The 18,387-nt window shown below is 39.6% G+C and overlaps 1 protein-coding gene across 13 annotated transcripts in view; it reads left to right on the plus strand.

The window, feature by feature from the left end:
- The first annotated feature begins 2,198 nt into the window (after positions 1–2,198).
- LOC124773262 (protein bric-a-brac 2-like) overlaps positions 2,199–18,387 on the plus strand; it is a 533,990-nt gene continuing 517,801 nt past the window's right edge. For 12 of the 13 annotated variants that reach the window (XM_047249394.1, XM_047249395.1, XM_047249389.1 and 9 more), the window contains exons 1-3: positions 2,199–2,483; positions 9,490–9,602; positions 12,087–12,272. In XM_047249394.1, the coding sequence (XP_047105350.1) occupies positions 2,474–2,483; positions 9,490–9,602; positions 12,087–12,272 (309 nt within the window). In that variant the 5' untranslated portion in view covers positions 2,199–2,473. The remainder of the gene's footprint in view (positions 2,484–9,489; positions 9,603–12,086; positions 12,273–18,387) is intronic. The other variant, XM_047249396.1, reaches the window with a different exon arrangement.

Here is an 18,387-nt window from a genome sequence, read left to right on the forward strand (position 1 = left end):
ACACCTTTAAATCATTACATAACCTGTGTCAACCCAGCACACAATCTATGTTACACCTCATCACAGACCACATGGTGTGATCAGAAGTGATGAAAGACTGTATGAGTGGATGCGATGTTGCATACAATGATGTCAGCATTGCAAAGTCAGCTGGGACATACAAGCACCAGTCAGTAACTTCCCTGACACTGCCACGAATTTCACTCACTTGCACGTGGACATCGTGGGACCACTACCACCTTTATGTAGTCAGTGGTACCTGCTGACAATAATTGACTGATTCACTCATTGGCCAGAAGTGGCACGTGTGGACGACATCTCTTGGCAAACTTTGGTACATGCATTCATGCTAAACTGGGTATCATGTTTCGGCACTCCTTTGGACATTACAACAGATCGCAGCAAGCAGTTGTAATCAGAATTTTTCGCCAAGTTGGTTGCATTTTGTGGTATGAATCATCACAAAACAAGCAGCAGCCACCCACCCAGCAACAGAATGATAGAGAATTGGCGCCAAACACTAAATGTAGCTCTCAAGTGCCAAGCTGCAGCATGGACAGAAGCTCTGCTGATGGCTCTACTTTGTCTACAGAATGCGTACAAACAATATATGGATGGTTCCTCTGCAGAACTGGTTTACAGAGAGTCACTTCTCGACTGCTTAGGGAATCTGTAGATGTGACTCTGCCGGTTGGTACAGACCTGTCTATCTTTGTTGGTCGCCTTAGAGATCACTTCAAGAAGATTCGACCACCAAAACCATTCAGACATAGAACTGTTGCCAAGTTTGTCCACAACGACCTTGGTACTTGCACACATGATGTTAAGCACTGGTGGCGTCAGAACGGCCCTACAACCCCTGGGCCATATCATGCTGTCAAGAGAGGAGGTCTCTCCTTGGACCTTCTGGTGAATGGCAAATACACTTCTGTCACAATAGACAGGCTCATTTTCAATGAGCTGCCCCACACCGATGTTCGACAGACAAAGCCTCACACAGCACATGACCCAGCCATAGCAACTATTGCGCCAGCACCTGCTCCTGCAACAACACCTCCTGCGTCAGTACTATCCATGATGCCATCTCCAGGAGAACAAACAGACCATGAGATCTGGTCGATGCGTCCACTCCACTGAGTGCTTTCTGGACGGTACTCCGCTTCAGCCAAGGGGGCTGTTGCAACGACCGCGGCCGCCACCAGTGCAGTTCTGTTCAGTGTAGTGCGCGAGTGTTTGATACGTGTCTCGTGCAGTAAGTGTTGGATCACGCGCTGGCAATTCAGTTCCTGTGCCAGCCGTCAGGAGCGCTATGTTTTGCCATCATTGCCATGCTTGTTATTCTTTTGTTTTGAAATATACTTGTAATGATTTTTCTGTGTTCCTTTACTTTTAGAAAATTGTCAACCGGGTTTTCTCTTCGTATTACTTAGTTAATTATGGCTAAACAGTCAAACATAATCTCTCTCTCTCTAGCTCATTATAATTTCGTTACATTTAACGATGTACTGTAGTACCTTGTCGACTGGGAGAATAAAGTCCCTTTCAATCTCCGTACTTACGGCATTTCTGCAATACTGATTTTATTCCAAACAAGCAGGCTAATGAGTCGTACGGGCCAGATTCAGCCCCACAGCCAAAATATTAATTATTAAAAAATTTCGTAATAACAGCTGATTAGCTATACGTTTTCGCTGAAAAGTTTGAATTAATAAAGTCCACAGACCATAGAGTGTTTCCTTGACCTTGGCATCGTCGCAGGCAAGATATAGAATAACAGCCAAAGAAATACTTATCAAAGTAACGAGAAAATAAGTCTCAACATAGGTATTAAATAGTTCATACTGCGCTGAATTGAATTCGTCATTAATAGATAAAAGTAGTACCGCCGCATAATAAATATACCAAGTCTATTTATGGTAGCGGTTTTTCATGTATCGATGGCGAAATCTCTTTCGTTCCAGAATGATCAAGCGTTCATAAACATTGTTGTGAAATTAAAGCTATTGCTGAAATTACCAAACCGCAACTGCAAAAATGACGACTACGCAATGTAGAGAACTTAAAAAGATAACGGCATGCCCGTTTCTTTTAGCATACCTAAGTAACTTATTGTTTTACTGTTTTGTAGCGGTATAATCCACGCGTACTTATGTGACAGCTGGTGTCTAATTCGATAACAAGTTAAAATTTCGCGGCAGACTGGTGTTTGGTGTTAAAGATTCTGTATGCCGAAAAAAATCAATCCTGGTCTTATATTACTGTGGTGTAAACTTAATTTAATCCAACCCAAAGACTTTACTTTTCGAGTTATTTTTGGATTATTGTTGCACCGCTTAATAACGGAAAATTGTCGTGTACTGTATGTCCGCCTCCTGGAGCGTTTTAGTCCTTTGTGATTATTTATTGACGCCATTTTGTTTGTTTGATGACCGTAGGCTAGTGGATTTGAAAGTCAAGAACGCTTGAGGCGTCAATGAAGAAAAGTGAGTTCCATGCATAAACAATTTTTCAGATTTGCTGTATTAGCGCTAAGATAAAGGCGTGATTTCAAGTTACATTCGTCTTATGAAACAAAATGAGTTATGGGAATTTACATTGTGATTTTTTCGACGAAGCAAAATTTGTTGTGATGAAAACACATTTAACTCGTTTGTTTATCTCTTGATGTCACACGCCCACAAACTATCCTGTGTAAAACTTGTGTAATTTTAGGGCCTGCCGTGCGATTTAGCGTGCAGGTATTTATTTATATGTTTGCCGGTTGTACCTTTCTCGGTCATTGATTATCTGAATAGACGATGTTGGTGTACAGCTTTTTGTTGTTAATGGTTCAATTCATTGTAGTCGTCTGAAGAAGCAGCGATCGGAACCGTAGCAGATTGTTCACAATGTATGACAGCAAGCTGCGCCCGTGAATCGTGTTGTGTCGATACATGAACAGCGTCGTACACAAGAGAGAGTAACTTTGTTAATTGACGCCTATTTTAAAGTGTCTGCAAGTCGTCGAGCATTTATTGCCCAATCTATTTACTGAATTGTACTGCTGTATATACATAAGCCCGCCTTGTCTGTTGTCTATGTTGAATCCACTTTTCGATTTTGGCATAAACTTGATCAATTTCATCGGTAGTGTGCAGAAGGGGGTGGTTATTACTGCTGTCAGTTCTAAGCAAAAACCATGTTGTCAACTGCCTGCTACTGCCAGTGGTTTGAGAGCAACCCCATTTTGGAAAATCCATCAGTCTTACCGTATAATACACGGAAGGGAATTATTCATGTCGATATTCTATTGACGAATGATTGTTGGACTGATACGGAAGATGTAGATCTACTTTAAAATAAAATTTCAGACATTACATTGAAAATAGTAGGCTCAATTTTTTATGTCAGTTAACGAACTTTTATTGAAAAGAATGTGGCGCACGACAAATGCGAAGTGAGTTTCAGTGGGTGCAGAATTGTGTTAGGATTACTACTTTCCGCCCCCCCCCCCCATCTTCTCCTATCCTGTGAAAATAAAAATGCTAAAACAAGTTGTCTCTTCTTTTAGAATATCTCACAAACGAAGTTAATTGCTGGATAATTGTTGTTTACCTTGGTGATTTGAGTGACTAAAAATAGTACAACTTAGGTTAGGTTAGCCTCTTCCAGAATATCATGGTTTACTGGTTGGATATGCAGTAGAAGGCATGTAATGTAACCTACTTCACAAAGATGCACTTCTGCCATGACAATCTCCTCAGTCACCTCCGTTAGTTCATTTTACTACAGAAGGTGATTTAAAGCAAACTTTCATTCATCTGGGTGTTATGTTCCTCACAAGTTACCTTGTTGAGGAGACTGCACGTGTTGAAATACCATTCCTTGGAAGACACAACATACAGATTCATTATGTATTTTTTACATAGATTGTTACATGTGTCTTCCCATGGACCATTCCTGTACTACCTCATGGACTATTGGGCGATTGTTTAACCAGAAGATATTGTAACAGTATCAGTGAAGAACAAATTGGTGTATTTGTGTTGTTTTACTCTCTCCCCCATTAATCTAAAATAATTGTATTTGCTGTTTGTTGTAATAAGGTGGGTGGTAAGTTACTGTAGTTAGTTACGTGCACTATATATCAATTTGCGTCATAAATCATAATGATGTGAAATGAGTCATTTTACATTCAAATTGCAAAATAATTTGTACATGTGATTACATGATCAAAATTTCAAAGGTTTTTTTTAATACCCAAAAGAAGAAAAGGTTTACAGATATGAATTACTAATTCCTACCCACCACTTTTTACTCATTACAATAGTAGAAATTCTTCTACAGGATAGATGATGTTATCAAGGAGAAGTTCTGTTTGTTTTCAAATTTTACTTAACTGTTGTGCCACATTTTTTGCTTTAACACTGTGCCCATTTTTTCAAGCTGAAAACAACCTTAATGTGGAGTACTGCTTGTCATTTTTCCTTCTGATATTGTAATTATGTACATCATTGCTCCTTTTAAATTGTAATGGAGTATTTATTACAGACTTCACAAGGGAATAAATATACTGTGAAGCAGCAGTCAGAATGCCCAACCCAACTTCTGAAACAGATGTCTACAAGACAATCTTGATTAAGAACCACATATTATTCTTACAGTACATTTTTGAGCAACGAAGAATTTCTTTCTTACAGATGAATTACCTCAAAACGTCAACTTACTTATTTGTATTCCCCCAAGATTTGCAATGATTCTAAGTCGAAATGTGACTGAACTAAGTCGTTTTAGGAGTTCCAAAATGTGCTTTTTCCAGATTAAATTGTCTGTGATATGGAAACCTAAGAATTTTGAAGTTTTTTACTGTATTTGTTATTTCCTCACCGTGTATTAAACTTATCGGTGTTGTGGTACTCCAAGATTTGTAGAACTGAATATGGTTCTGTCTTTTTAAAATTGACATTGAGACCATATGCAGAAAATCAATCAACAAAATTTTTAAGAACCATGTTTACCGTTTCTTTTGTTTCTGTATGTTTGCTTGGATTGGTTACGAAACTAGTGTCATCTGCAACAAATAGCATATACGAGGAATAATAGTGGACATAAGATTGAACCATGGGGAACCCTGTATTTGATTTCTTCCCAGTCAGAAGTATTTAACTGGACTATATTGGTGGAATTTCTAAGTACAGCTTTCTGCATACTTTTGTTCAGATCATCCATTGGTTGGCTATTCTATCAGTCCCATAAAGCTTCATTATATCTAAGAGAATACTGTGGTTCACACGGTCAAATGGCTTAGTAAGTCACAGAAAATATCCCCCGGCTTGATTTTATTATATAATGCTTGAAAAATTGGGTGAGTTTACATGTGAATGGCATTCTCAGTAGATCTGCTCTACTGAATCCAAACTGATTTGCTGAGAATATTATAGTGGCCCAGGTGAGATACTATTCTAGAATAAATCACATTCTCAAAAATTTTGGAAAATGATGTCAGCAGTGAAACAGGTCAGTAGTTATTGTCATCTCTTGTATCACATTTTTAAAATAGGGGTCTGGTGACTGCATATTTCAGTCTCTCTGGAAAAATGCCTTGAGTTAGTTATGATTTTAGGTGAGCTGATTGTATGGGAACAAATATTTAGTGCTCTTTGAGAGAAAGTATAATTTTCTTAATTTCAGAAGAAGAAGTTGGTGATGTATTCATAAGACTGAATTGTATGAGAGTTACGTTTTTAACACACAAAGCAGTGATTTGTCTCTTGAACTGTTTGTCGCAAGGGTAGCAAGTTCTAGAAATCAGGGAATTTCAATTGTGTCAGGGAAATTTGGAAGAAAAAGCAACACTGGAAAAATCTAATTTTGGTCCCAGTAGATGAAATGGTTTGTTTACTGAGATGTGATGCGTCGTCACTTGCTGGGTGCAGCTGAGTATGTATGCTGCTTCCCTATTCCCTCATTATCCTTACTACTTCTCCCCTTCCTACCAATCCCCTTAGCTTGCAGTCAGTGCTGACACCATTTTTTGGTGCTAGCCTAGCAGCTACCTACAAGAGGCAAGGAGGCGAGGAGCAGTTTGTTTGAATTTGAATCTTCGAGATTGTTGACGCAGCGGCTGGAGATGGCGGTCATGTGTGCATGAGGTGTGTCTGAGTGATTGTGTGAATGTGTGTGTGCTCTTGTTTTCTGACAAAGGCTATGGCCAGAAATTAAATTGTGATGTCTTTTCTATGTCCCTGTCTGTGGCTCAGCGATCATCTTCACAGTGAGTTGCTACCTACCATCATTTGTATTGATTCTCAGAGTATTTGTACAAGTCTGTTGAATGGATTGATTCACTTCGGTCTCATTTCATGTCTGTGACACATGAATAGCTGCTCACATGATTGGATTTCTGCGACTGGCCCAAACCGCAGACTTTTTCTGTGGGCATCTCTAATGGATCGGACCTGCAAATCTGTAACCCATCGTTTCCCACTAATGTGCAGGCGCTGACAATCGGATCTAGTATCAGCGATCTGCTGGCAGGCCGGGTCTGCTTGTGTGTGGCATAATGCAGCGGATTTTCGTGGTTTATCTGTGGACCCAGAATAGAGACACTGCTTGGCAGGCCAGAGCCCGCGGGCGTTGGGTTTCAGGAATTGTGACTTTCTCACCACAAGTACGTTGTACAGTGTGGCATTTTACAGACATTTTATTTAGTGTAATACATTTTGGCACTTTGAAAATAGTTTATGTATTACAAAATATGGACGATAAGGAGAAGAAATTGTGGCAGTCACTGTGGTTTGTATGCTGTGTACTCATATATTTCTCGAATGAAAAATCACACAATACCCTGTAAAATAACACATATAACACAGCCGGTAATAACCAACAATAACAAACATAGTAGAGCCAACATTTTATTGGCGGTCTCCTATAGTGTTGGTTTACACAACTCTTCACTGCCTTGTATACTTGTTTCAAGAGGCTTACTTTTATCTGAGATTATTTCTGAAATCGGTGAATGTATTTTAAATCTGTCTTGCGACTCCAAAGAAATGCATATTTGTGTCATCTTATGTGTTTTGTTTTATTGAAATAAAATAACAACTGGTCTTAATGAAACACACATACCATTTGACTTGCCTTCTCCATCTAAGAACAGTCCATTACAAAGATGTTGATGTTGGTACTTAAGATTTTTGCTTACATGGGGGGAAATACAGAAGTCCTTACTTTCTTTATGTCTTTACTTAAAATCTCAAAATTTGTCATGGAAAAATGCTAAAAATTGTCTGGAAATCAGGGAAATATCAGAAAATTTCAGTTGGGGGAACTTGTGACACTCTGTTCCCGATACTTTGTACTTCGTGTAAGAAATGATTGTTAAATATGTTTGCTACCTGTGACTCATCATTTATAGCCCTTCCATTCAGTTCAATAGTGACGTCGTCCTTTCTGTGGCTGGTTGCCCTGCCTCTCATTTCACTATACCCCATATGCCCTTAATTCTGTTTTTATAATTACTGATTTCTGACATTATGTGAATGTTCCTTGATTTTCTAATAACCTTTTTTAGTAATTTTGAGTTGTTTTTGCAGTGTGCAACTACTACAGGATTTCTGCTTGTTCATGCCTACGTTACCCATTTTCGTTTCATAAGATACTTTAATCCTAGTGCTCGATGATTTTTTACACGGGTGTTTAATATACCTTCTGATTAGGTTATGTGGAAAGCTATTTTCAAATACTGGTATGAATTTATCATGGAATAGATTAAATTTTATGTTAGCATTTGGTTCAATATCAATTTCATCCCTTGTAAAATATTCTTAAAAACATTTTTCCTGGAGACATTAATTATTCTAACTTATTTCCATTGAGGAGTAGCCATACTTTGAGGCACTGTTATTTATCCTGACTGTGCATCATGATCAGAGGGTGCATTTATTACTGGGTAGACAGTTACTTTTTTACTTCGAGTTTCATCACAAGAAACATTTTTGAAAGAAGTCACTGTAACAGAAGACCCCTACAATAATGCACAGAAAAGTAAGGTTAGCGTATTCCTCCAGAATATAAGAGAATTGAGTAATAAGGTAGAAGAGCTTCTTGCCTGCTTGCAATATTTAGAGGAAAAGATAGACGTCCTGCGTCTGTGTGAGCACCACATAACCACAGGGTTAGATAAGTCACATATAAAAGATTACAGTCTAGCAGCTTACTCATGTAGAACTAACATGGGAAATGGAGGAGTTATTGCATATACTAAGACAGAACACAAATTTGAAAGCATTGACACAAGTAGATTTTGTAGTGACCAGCACATAGAAGTGTGTGATTGTGAATTAAAGCTGAAAAACAGTTCACTTTTAATTGTAACAATACATAGAAATTTGAATTATTTATGAGGAACCTGGATTCCTTACCGTGCTGTCTGTCAGACATCAGCAAGCGGTTAAGAGTCTGTGGTGACTTCAATATGGATTTTCTAAAGGATTCTGATAGGAAAAATGATTTGGAAATCTTATTTGAATCCTACAATTTGCTCTCAGTAGTTAACTTTCCGACATGGGTGGATAAAGACAGTAAGTCCCCAATTGATAATATTTTCTTTGATGAGGTGCAAAGCAAGGAAATAACTGTGTACCCAGTAACAAATGCTCTCTCTGATCATGATGCACAGTTAGGACAAATGACATAGTGCCCTACAGTGTGAATACAACTCAGTGAAAGTCAGTCAGAATCATTAATGACTACAGGACAAATGTTTTTGGAAGAGTAGTTTACAAGAAACAACCTGGGATGAAATTTATAAAGAACCAAATACCAAGATAAAATTTAATCTATTCCAAGATAAATCGATATCAGTATTTGAAAATAGCTTTTCGCATAAGCTAATCAGAAGGGACATTAAACAGTCATGTAAAAAACCATGGATCACTAAGGGGATTAAAGTATTTTGGGAAAGGGAAATGTATCTTTTGGCAAGAACAAGCAGAGACCCTGCAGTAGTTGCGCACTACAAAGACTACTCAAAATTTCTAAGAAAAGTTTTAAAAAAATCAAGAAACATGCACATAAAGTTAGAAATCAGTGCATCTGATAACAGAGTTAAGGCAATATGGAACATAGTGAAGCAAGAGACAGGACAACCAACCACAGAAGAGGATAACGTTACTATTGAATTGAATGGAAGGGTTATAAATGACAAGTCACAGGTAGCAAATGTACTTTATAATCGTTTCTTAAATGCAGTGGAAAGCATGGGGACCAACAATTCAAGAGAAAGATCACAACAATATGTGGAAGAATTAATTCTTATAAAATTATGTCATGAGAATGTACCACCAGCTTCTACTTCTGAAATTAAGAGGGTCATACATTCTCTCAAGAGTAATAGTTCTTCTGGTTTTGATTGCGTTTCCAATAAAGTGCTAAAGATTTGTTCCCATATAATAAGTCCGATATTGTCTGAAATATGTATTGCATCACTAATTCAAGGCATTTTTCCAGAGGGACTAAAATATGCCCTTGTTAAGCCCCTCTTTAAAGAAGATGATAAGAGAGACGTCAGTAACTTCCGGCTGATTTCACTGCTGACATCATTTTCCAAAATTTTTGAGAAGGTGATGTATTCTAGAATAGTATCTTGCCTTGGCAACAATAAAATCCTCAGCAAATCACAGTTTGGGTTTCAGAAGGGTTGCTCTTCTGAGAATGCCATTTACATGTTCACACATCAGATATTGCTAGTGTTAAATAACAAAAGAGCACCGGTAGGTATTTTCTGTGACCTGTCCATTTGATTGTGTGAATCATAAGATACTCCTAGGTAAATTGAAATTTTATGGGATTGATGGTATAGCCAACCAATGGATCATGTCATATCTGATCAAAAGAATGCAGAAAGCTGTACTTAGTAGAAATTCAACCAGCAAAATCCAGAGACATAATTCTATCTGGGGAGAAATCATGTATGGGGTTCCCCAAGGCTCAGTCTTAGGTCCACTACTGTCCTCATATATGTAAATGATCTACCATCTAATGTACAACAAGCAGAATTAGTTCCTTTTGCAGATGACACCAGTATTGTAACCACTCGCAGTATACATACAGAAATGGAAGAAATTGTGAACGAAGTTCTCAAAAGTATCCTTGACTGGTTTTCTGCGGGTGGTGTCACCCTGAATTTCACAAAGACACATCATTTTCAGTTCTGCATCTATAGCGGTACTGCACCAGTGATAAGTGTAACACATAATGATGAAGTAATACATAGGATGGGAACTTCAAAATTCTTAGATGTCTATATTGATGAGAATTTAAATTGGAAAAAAAAAACACAGTTTGGAACTCATAAAGCAACTTAGTTCAGCCACATTTGCACTTAGAAATATAACAAATTTTGGGGAGAGAGAAATCAGTAAGTTGACATATTTTGATTATTTTCATTCAGTAATGTTCTGGGGTAACTCATCTTTGAGAAAGGTCTTCATTGCCCAAAAACTTGCTATAAGAATAATATGTGGTGCTCACTTGTGATCATCTTGTAGACATCTGTTTAAGGAGTTGAGCATTCTAACTACTGCTTCACAGTATAGTTATTCCCTCATGAAGTTTGTTCAAAATAATCCACTACAGTTCAAAAGGAACAGTGAGGTACATAATTACAATACTAGAAGAAAAAATGATATTCATTACTCAACATTAAGGTTTTCTTTAACACAGAAGGGGGTGCACAATTCTGCAACAAAAAATGTTTACCACTTACCCAGTGATATAAAATGTCTAACAGACAGTAAGGTAAAATTTGAAAATAAATTGAAAAACTTTCTCCTTGACAATTCTTTCTATTCCATAGAAGAATTTCTATGTTTGTAATGTGTAAATTGCTAACTCAATCTGTATATCTTGTTTTCATTGTTTTTGGAGGGAGGGGATTAATTATATTGCGATGTTTAGAGTACAAATAGATGTACAAATTAATTTGCAATATGAAATTAAAATTACTCATTCCACATCATGATGATTTATTGTGCAAAATGATCCATGGAACACGAAAGTAACTAACTAACTTAGGGTCCTACTGTCTTTAACCATCCATATTGGAAAGTTGATTACTGAAATCAAATTATAACATCCAAATGAGATTTCTAGATCATTTTTCCTGTCAGAATCCTTTATAAAATATGCATTGAAGTCACCTCAGAGTGTTAGCTGATTGCTGCTGTCTGACAGCAGACTAAGAAATCTAGTTTCCTCACAAACATTCCAAAATTTCCCAGTGGTGGGCTGTATACAATTACAATTAAAAGTGAACTGTTTTTCAGTATTAATTCACAAGTACACAATTCAATGTGCTGATCAATACAAAGTCTACTTACCTCTATGTTTTGAACTTGCATTTTGTCTTAATATATGTAACAAATCCTCCTTTTTTCTTATTAGGTCTGCATGAGGAAACTGGTGGATGTAATATTTTATATGTAACTTATCTAATGTGTGGTTTTGTGGTGTTCAGGCAGGTGCAGGATGTCTTATCTTTAAAGAGCTCTCTAAATTTTCCAATATATTGATGAAATAAACTGACCTTACTTTTCTCTGCATTCTTAAGCATTTTGTTGAGCTCTTCTTTTAGTTTGACATCTTTCAAAACAGGGTGCCTGAATCCTGATCCTAACCTAAAAATGCGTGCCTCTCTGGCGCCAGTAACCACATTGATCTTACTTTGTATGTTGGTGACCTCCCGTATATTATCTGCAAGAAGCTCAGCCAACTGATGTTTCCGTCTCCTATTCGGCTGTACCTAGATGTTACGACAATATGGTACATGAGCTTTGTCATGACCATGTATTAATATTCAGCTTTACCTAAATATTACAACAAAATTGAGTAGGCCTAACACTATGTCTTACAGTATATGAACCATTTAATGGATGGAAAGTTTTCACTTTAAGTACTGAATGACCTTTCTTTTTTAAAAAATAGTGTGTTGTATATTTAGTAACCATGAAGTGTTTATAATGAAATGAATGATTGTAGTTGTGTTAATGCAGACGAATACTTTAAGAGTAAACCAAACTTAATGCACTTATAATTTTTTGCTGAAGATGGGTAGCAGTCAGCAGTTCTCACTCAGGTGGAATAATTACCTGAACCACATAACTGGTGCCTTTGACACATTGAGAAATGATGATGAGTTGGTGGACGTAACACTGAGCTGTGAAGGCAAGCGCATTAAGGCTCACAAGATGTTGCTGTCTGTCTGCAGTACTTATTTTAGAGATCTGTTCAAGGTAAGAAATCTACAGCTTGAAAACAATAGTAGAAGACACGGCTTTCAGTACTTTTCATTTGGAAATTGTACAAAGAAATAATTGCTTTTATGATTCTTTATGAGCTTTTATTGGTAATTTTATTTGTGAGGTACCAAAGAGAGCAATAATCAGGGAGGTTCCATTCTAACAATTTTATCAATGCTTCTTTAGCTGTTTGTTTGGGTGATGTTAAGACTTATTACTTAAAAGTGTCTGCCACTTGACTTTTTCCATCATATCTGTTACTATTTTGTGCTTCTAAAACTATTCTGTGGTCATTCACATCGCTCTTCATTTTCTGCCCTTGAAATACATTATGCATCTGAACTATAGGGGTTGTTTTACACATGTAAGCAGCTTACCAGATGGTCATCTAGGCCAGTGATTCAAAGGCTGTCAATCACTTTATCTGAAATGGACCTGTGTAATTGGTCTGCTTCATATCGCCACACATTGTTACTCTTAAGAACCTATGACATCATTTGTGGCTCATTGGTTATGTAGTCATAGTGTAATACTTTTTTATGTGAACAATATAAGGAAAAAGATAGATTGCTACTTACCACGGAGATGAAGTGTTAAGTTGCAGACAGGCACCCATTAGCTTTTGGCCATAGCCTTCATCAGAAAAAGAAACATAAACACACAAGCAAGCACACACCTCACACATACATGACCACCATCTCCAGCAGCTTGGCCCGCAATGCAACTGTCACTTGGAACGGAAGCAACAATGTGGAGGGGGCAAGGAAGGGAAAGAGATAGCATGGTACTGGTGGTGGAATGGAACAGTGCTGTCTGACAGAGCGTACAGGTACTAGGATGCCAACAGGCACAGAGTTGGGAGGCTACGGGTGGGGAGGGAGGGGAGCAGAAATAAGGAATGAAAAAGGAGAGGAGCGGAGAAGGGGAAAGATGGGCAGATGAGTTGGCAGTGAGTGACACACAAAGAGGGTGGCGGATGAGAACAGGGAGGAGGTGATAGGATAGAGGGGGTTGAAACTGTTGAGTGTAGAGTGTGGGGACGGTATGTTACCGTTGATTGAGGGTGGGATAATTTCGGGAGCGAAGAAAGTGTAACTCCAATCTGTGCAGTTCAGGGGAGGAACCAGGTGGCTTGTGTAGTGAAGCAACATCCTAGTCCGTCCTGATGCCATTCACATTCCCAACCCCTTCCCACAGGGATCTTCCCTATGAAAGACCCAGATGCAAGACCTGCCAAATCCACCCGCCCAGCCCTTCCTATTCCAGTCCTGTCACAGGCTTACCCTACCCCATCAGAGGTCAGGCCACCTGTGAAAGCAGCTGTGTCTTGTAGCAGCTCTGCTAGAATCGTTGCACAACTTTTTTTATTGATATGACTACCAGCAAGCTGTCCACAAGATGAACGGCCACCACCAAACTGTGGCCAAGAGCAAAGTAGATCACCGTGTGGCACATCATGCAGCTGAACATAACATGCTTCATTTCAATGACTGCTTCACTATTGAAACCATCTGGATCCTCACCTCCACCATCAGCTTTCCTGAACTACGTAAATGCGAGTTATCCTTACAACACATCCTCCGCTTCCGAAATTATCCCGACCTCAGTAACATACTGTCCCCACACCTGGCACCCAACATTCTCCACACGATCTGTCCTATCACCTCTTCACTACTCTCATCTCTCACCCCTTTTTTGTGGCTCTCTCTCTGCCATCACACTCAACAATCTTTCCCCTTTTCCATTAATCTCCTTTTGGCCCCCCCCCCCCCCCTCCCTTTTTGTTCCCCTTCCCGATCCCCTCCAGATTGTTGCTTCCGTTCTACATGGCAGTTGCATTCTGTTCTGAGCTGCCTGAGATAGCGGTCGTGTGTGTGAGGTATGTGCTTGCTTGTGTGAATGAATGAATGTCTACATCTACATCTACATTGATACTCCGCAAGCCACCCAACGGTGTGTGGCGGAGGGCACTTTACGTGCCACTGTCATTACCTCCCTTTCCTGTTCCAGTCGCGTATGGTTCGCGGGAAGAACGACTGTCTGAAAGCCTCTGTGCGCGCTCTAATCTCTCTAATTTTACATTCGTGATCTCCTCGGGAGGTATAAGTAGGGGGAAGCAATATATTCGATACCTCATCCAGAAACGCACCCTCTCGAAACCTGGACAGCAAGCTACACCGCGATGCAGAGCGCCTCTCTTGCAGAGTCTGCCACTTGAGTTTATTAAACATCTCCGTAACGCTATCACGGTTACCAAATAACCCGGTGACGAAACGCGCCGCTCTTCTTTGGATCTTTTCTATCTCCTCCGTCAACCCGACCTGGTGTGTGTGTGTGCGTGTGTGTGTGCGTGTGTGGTTTTTTTTTTTTCTTTTCTGACGAGGGCTGTGGCCGAAAGCTAATGTATTAAGTATGTGTCTTTTAGTTGTGCTTGTCTGCTGCAACTTAACAACTTAATGTGTTATTTTTACAGTCTGTAGCAATCATTTTTTGAAAAGTATAAGATGCAGACTGGTGATTCTTCTTATGATTTGAATAAATCATTAGTATGTTTTTTTACAGATAGTGTAAATATTGTTTTTCACCTTTTGTTGTCTGCTTTGAAACATGGTCTCTTCAGTCTAAAAAGGAGGAGGAAGAGGAGGAGAAGAAAAATGAATAAGAAGAGTTTTATTATTTTGATAAATCTGTTGTTCAGGAGGAGTGTGGAAGGTAAAATTGAAGTCTTTCATATAAAATATCCATAGGAAAGAGAAGCATTAGTAGATCTGTGACCTTGACAGTAATGTTTGGTGCCTTTTGTGACATTGGGAAGTGGCACCATTTAACGTTTCAATAAAGGAAACAAAAAATTTCAAATGTGTGTGAAATCTTGTGGGACTTTACTGCTAAGGTCATCAGTCCCTAAGCTTACACACTACTTAACCTAAATTATCCTAAGGACAAACAAACACACCCATGCCCGAGGGAGGACTCGAACCTCCGCTGGGATCAGCTGCACAGTCGATGACTAGGAAACCAAAACAAATGGGTTGTCAGGAGAAATAATCAAACCACACATAGAAAATTTAAAATAATGTATGCAGAGAGAAAAGAAGTATAAAATCCAGAGGCCACTGAAATGCCATTTACATCAAGCAGGAAAGCTGCTTATGAGGACGCGACTTATATGTACCGATACAATATACAGAAAGTTGAAGGTTCTAATTTCAATCTGAGGCTCTCAGAATAAACTAAATGTAGTAGTTAGCATCTAAGTAAATAGAAATGGTTAACAGGCATAACTGGATTCAAACTGACTTTTAGAATTCAGAAAACTTAATTTTACTACAGTGTGTGGTAAGCAAAAAGCTGCCTTGCTTCAGTGTGGTGGAGGGGGTGAGCGGTTGGGGCATTGTATGTGGTGACTTACAGCCTGATTTTGAATAACTTTTTGAAATTATGAAGCCTACAGGGCTAAGCACAGACTGAGACCTACACAACTCTTCAAGAAAGCCAGTCATCCACTGCAAGAGGGAGTGGGGGATAGAGGCACATTTTGCCTTGCTCATTCATCTTCTTTATCTCCTGAAACTCTACTGCTAACCGATTGGCTATCGGGGAGGGGGGGGGGAACAACTACCACCATGCTCTTTCATCTTTTATGTGATCAAATAGTCCATCACCAACCACGTTGGCTGTGAAAATAACTGTATTATACGTAGCCAAGGTAAGCTAAGGATACCATAATTCCAAAGAACAACAGATCTCATGCAAAGTGTAGTTAAGTAAGGAATTGATCTATAGAGAGTAGGCAGTAAAAGGATTTGCATGTAATGTATTTTAAAAGTGTAGACACAAGTAAGAATGTAAATAAAAAACAGATATAGTAGCATAGCTGACGCCATGCACCTTATCATATTTGCATGTCTGCCAGATTTCTCAGGGGAGAACGACGGTTCAATCCCATCTCCAGCCATCCTGATTTAGGTTTTCCGTGATTTCCCTAAATCATTTCAGGCAAATGCCAGGATGGTTCCTTTGGAAGGGCGTGGCCGATTTCCTTCCCCATCCTTCCCTAACCCGAGCTTGCGCTCCGTCTCTAATGACCTCGTTGTCGACGGGACGTTAAACAACACTAACCTAACCTCACCTAACCAGATTTCTCAAAACATACACTGCGCACATATTACTTAACCACTTACAACCTTGAAACTTCCTGACATTAAAACTATGTGCTCCAATATGGTACCTTGCCTTTTTCAGGTAATTCTGTTTCTGACTAAGCTATCCATACAAGACTCGTAAACTGCCCTCACAGTTTTACTTTCTGCACTACCTCTTCTACCTTTTGATAAAGGCTTACAGTTTCATTGGAAGGTCTCAACTTGTCGAGAGTGGCACATGCAAAAGAGATTGAAAACTTTACTAGCTTTCAGAATAAATCCTTTAAGGTTCTAGACCACACACACACACACACACACACACACACACACACACACACACACACACACCCCTGCGCGCACACTTACATTGTACCAGCTGTTGATGAGGTGCAGCACACAATGAAGGTGATGTGTAGGAGAGAATTGAAAGGGGGTGACAGGACATAGGGAGCAAAAACTGTTGGGTAGAGGGTGTGGAAACAGAAGCTTACCAAAGTTACGGCACCAAGAGGATTACAGGAGTGAAGGATGTGTTGCAAAGATAACTCACATCTAAGTAGTTCAGAAAAGCTGATGTTGGATGGAAGGATCCAGATCTCCCAGGTCGTGAAGCAGATTTTGAACTCAAGCATGTTGTGCTTAACAGCGCTTTATGCCACTGGATGGTAAGCTTTGTTCTTGGCTACAGTTTGGTCGAGGCCATTCATTCACATGGACAGTTGGTTGGTGGTCATGCCTAAATAAAATGCTGTGCAGTGATAGCAGCACAGCTGATATATTACATGGCTGCCTTAACGTGTGGCCCTGCCTCTGATGGGACATGATAAGCCTGTGACAGGACTGGATTAGTGGAAGTGCTTGCAGGCGGAAGTGTCATAGCAGACACAGACCAGGAGGTTGTGTAGGTGGGATTGGTGATGAAACACCACTTTAGGAGGGGTCGGAAGGATCTTGGACAGGATGTACCTCATTTGTGGGCATGATGACAGATAATTAAACTTTGGTGAAGGATCTGGTTCACTTTATACTGAGTGACAAGAGGGTGGGTGCAGTCCTCTGCAGCTGACTATTGGAGTGGTAGGAGGATTGACAGTGTGTGAGAATATGGCATGATAAATCTGCTTGCGGGTTAAGTTTGGGGGTGGGGGTGAAGCACACGTCTGGGAAGGCCTTCAGCATAATGGCCATCCACAAGGAGGCAGCCTGTATGAGAACAATTTTTTGGTATGGGAGGGGTGACATGTCAAAAATGCAGGTACTGTTGGTGGTTAGTAGCGTTAATATGGACAGAGGTGTGGATGGAGTCATCACAGAAATGGAGGTCAATAACTGGGGCTGGGGAGGACCAGGTGAAGTGGTTGGGGAAGAAGGTGCTGAGGTTGTGGAGGAATGAGGATAGAGTGCCTTGGTTCTGAGTCTTGATGTTAGAGATGTAATAAATCAACCTGAAACAGATAAGGGGTTTGGGTATTTGGGAGATTGGGAAGGTTTCCTTTGGATGGCAAATAACTTAAACAGGTCGGCATAGGAAGGTACCATGCAGGTGCCCATGACTGTGCTGCAGATTTATTTCCATACTTGCCCCTCAAAAGAATGGTAGTTGTGAGTGAAGGTATAGTTGGTAATGTGTATGAGTAATGAGGAGACGAATTTAGAGTTGGAGTGGCATTGGGAAAGGTAGGGTTTGATAGTCGCATGGCCATGAGCATGAGGGACGTTAGTATATGGGGAGGTGGCATCAACTATTGAGGAGTAGGGATGTGGTTGATAATGGGTTTGAAATGCTTCAGAGTCTGTGAAGAAACTGGTTTGTATCTTTTAATGTGATAGTGTAGGCTTCCTACAATTGGATGGAGATGTTGGTCAACGAGAGTGGAAATTCTTTCAGTGGGAGCACAATAACCACCTACAGTGGGGTGTCCAGCATTTTTCGGTTTGTAAATTTTGGGAAACATTTAGGAGGT

Source organism: Schistocerca piceifrons, chromosome 2 (genome assembly GCF_021461385.2).
Source record: "Schistocerca piceifrons isolate TAMUIC-IGC-003096 chromosome 2, iqSchPice1.1, whole genome shotgun sequence".
In the NCBI taxonomy this organism is placed as follows: domain Eukaryota; kingdom Metazoa; phylum Arthropoda; class Insecta; order Orthoptera; family Acrididae; genus Schistocerca; species Schistocerca piceifrons.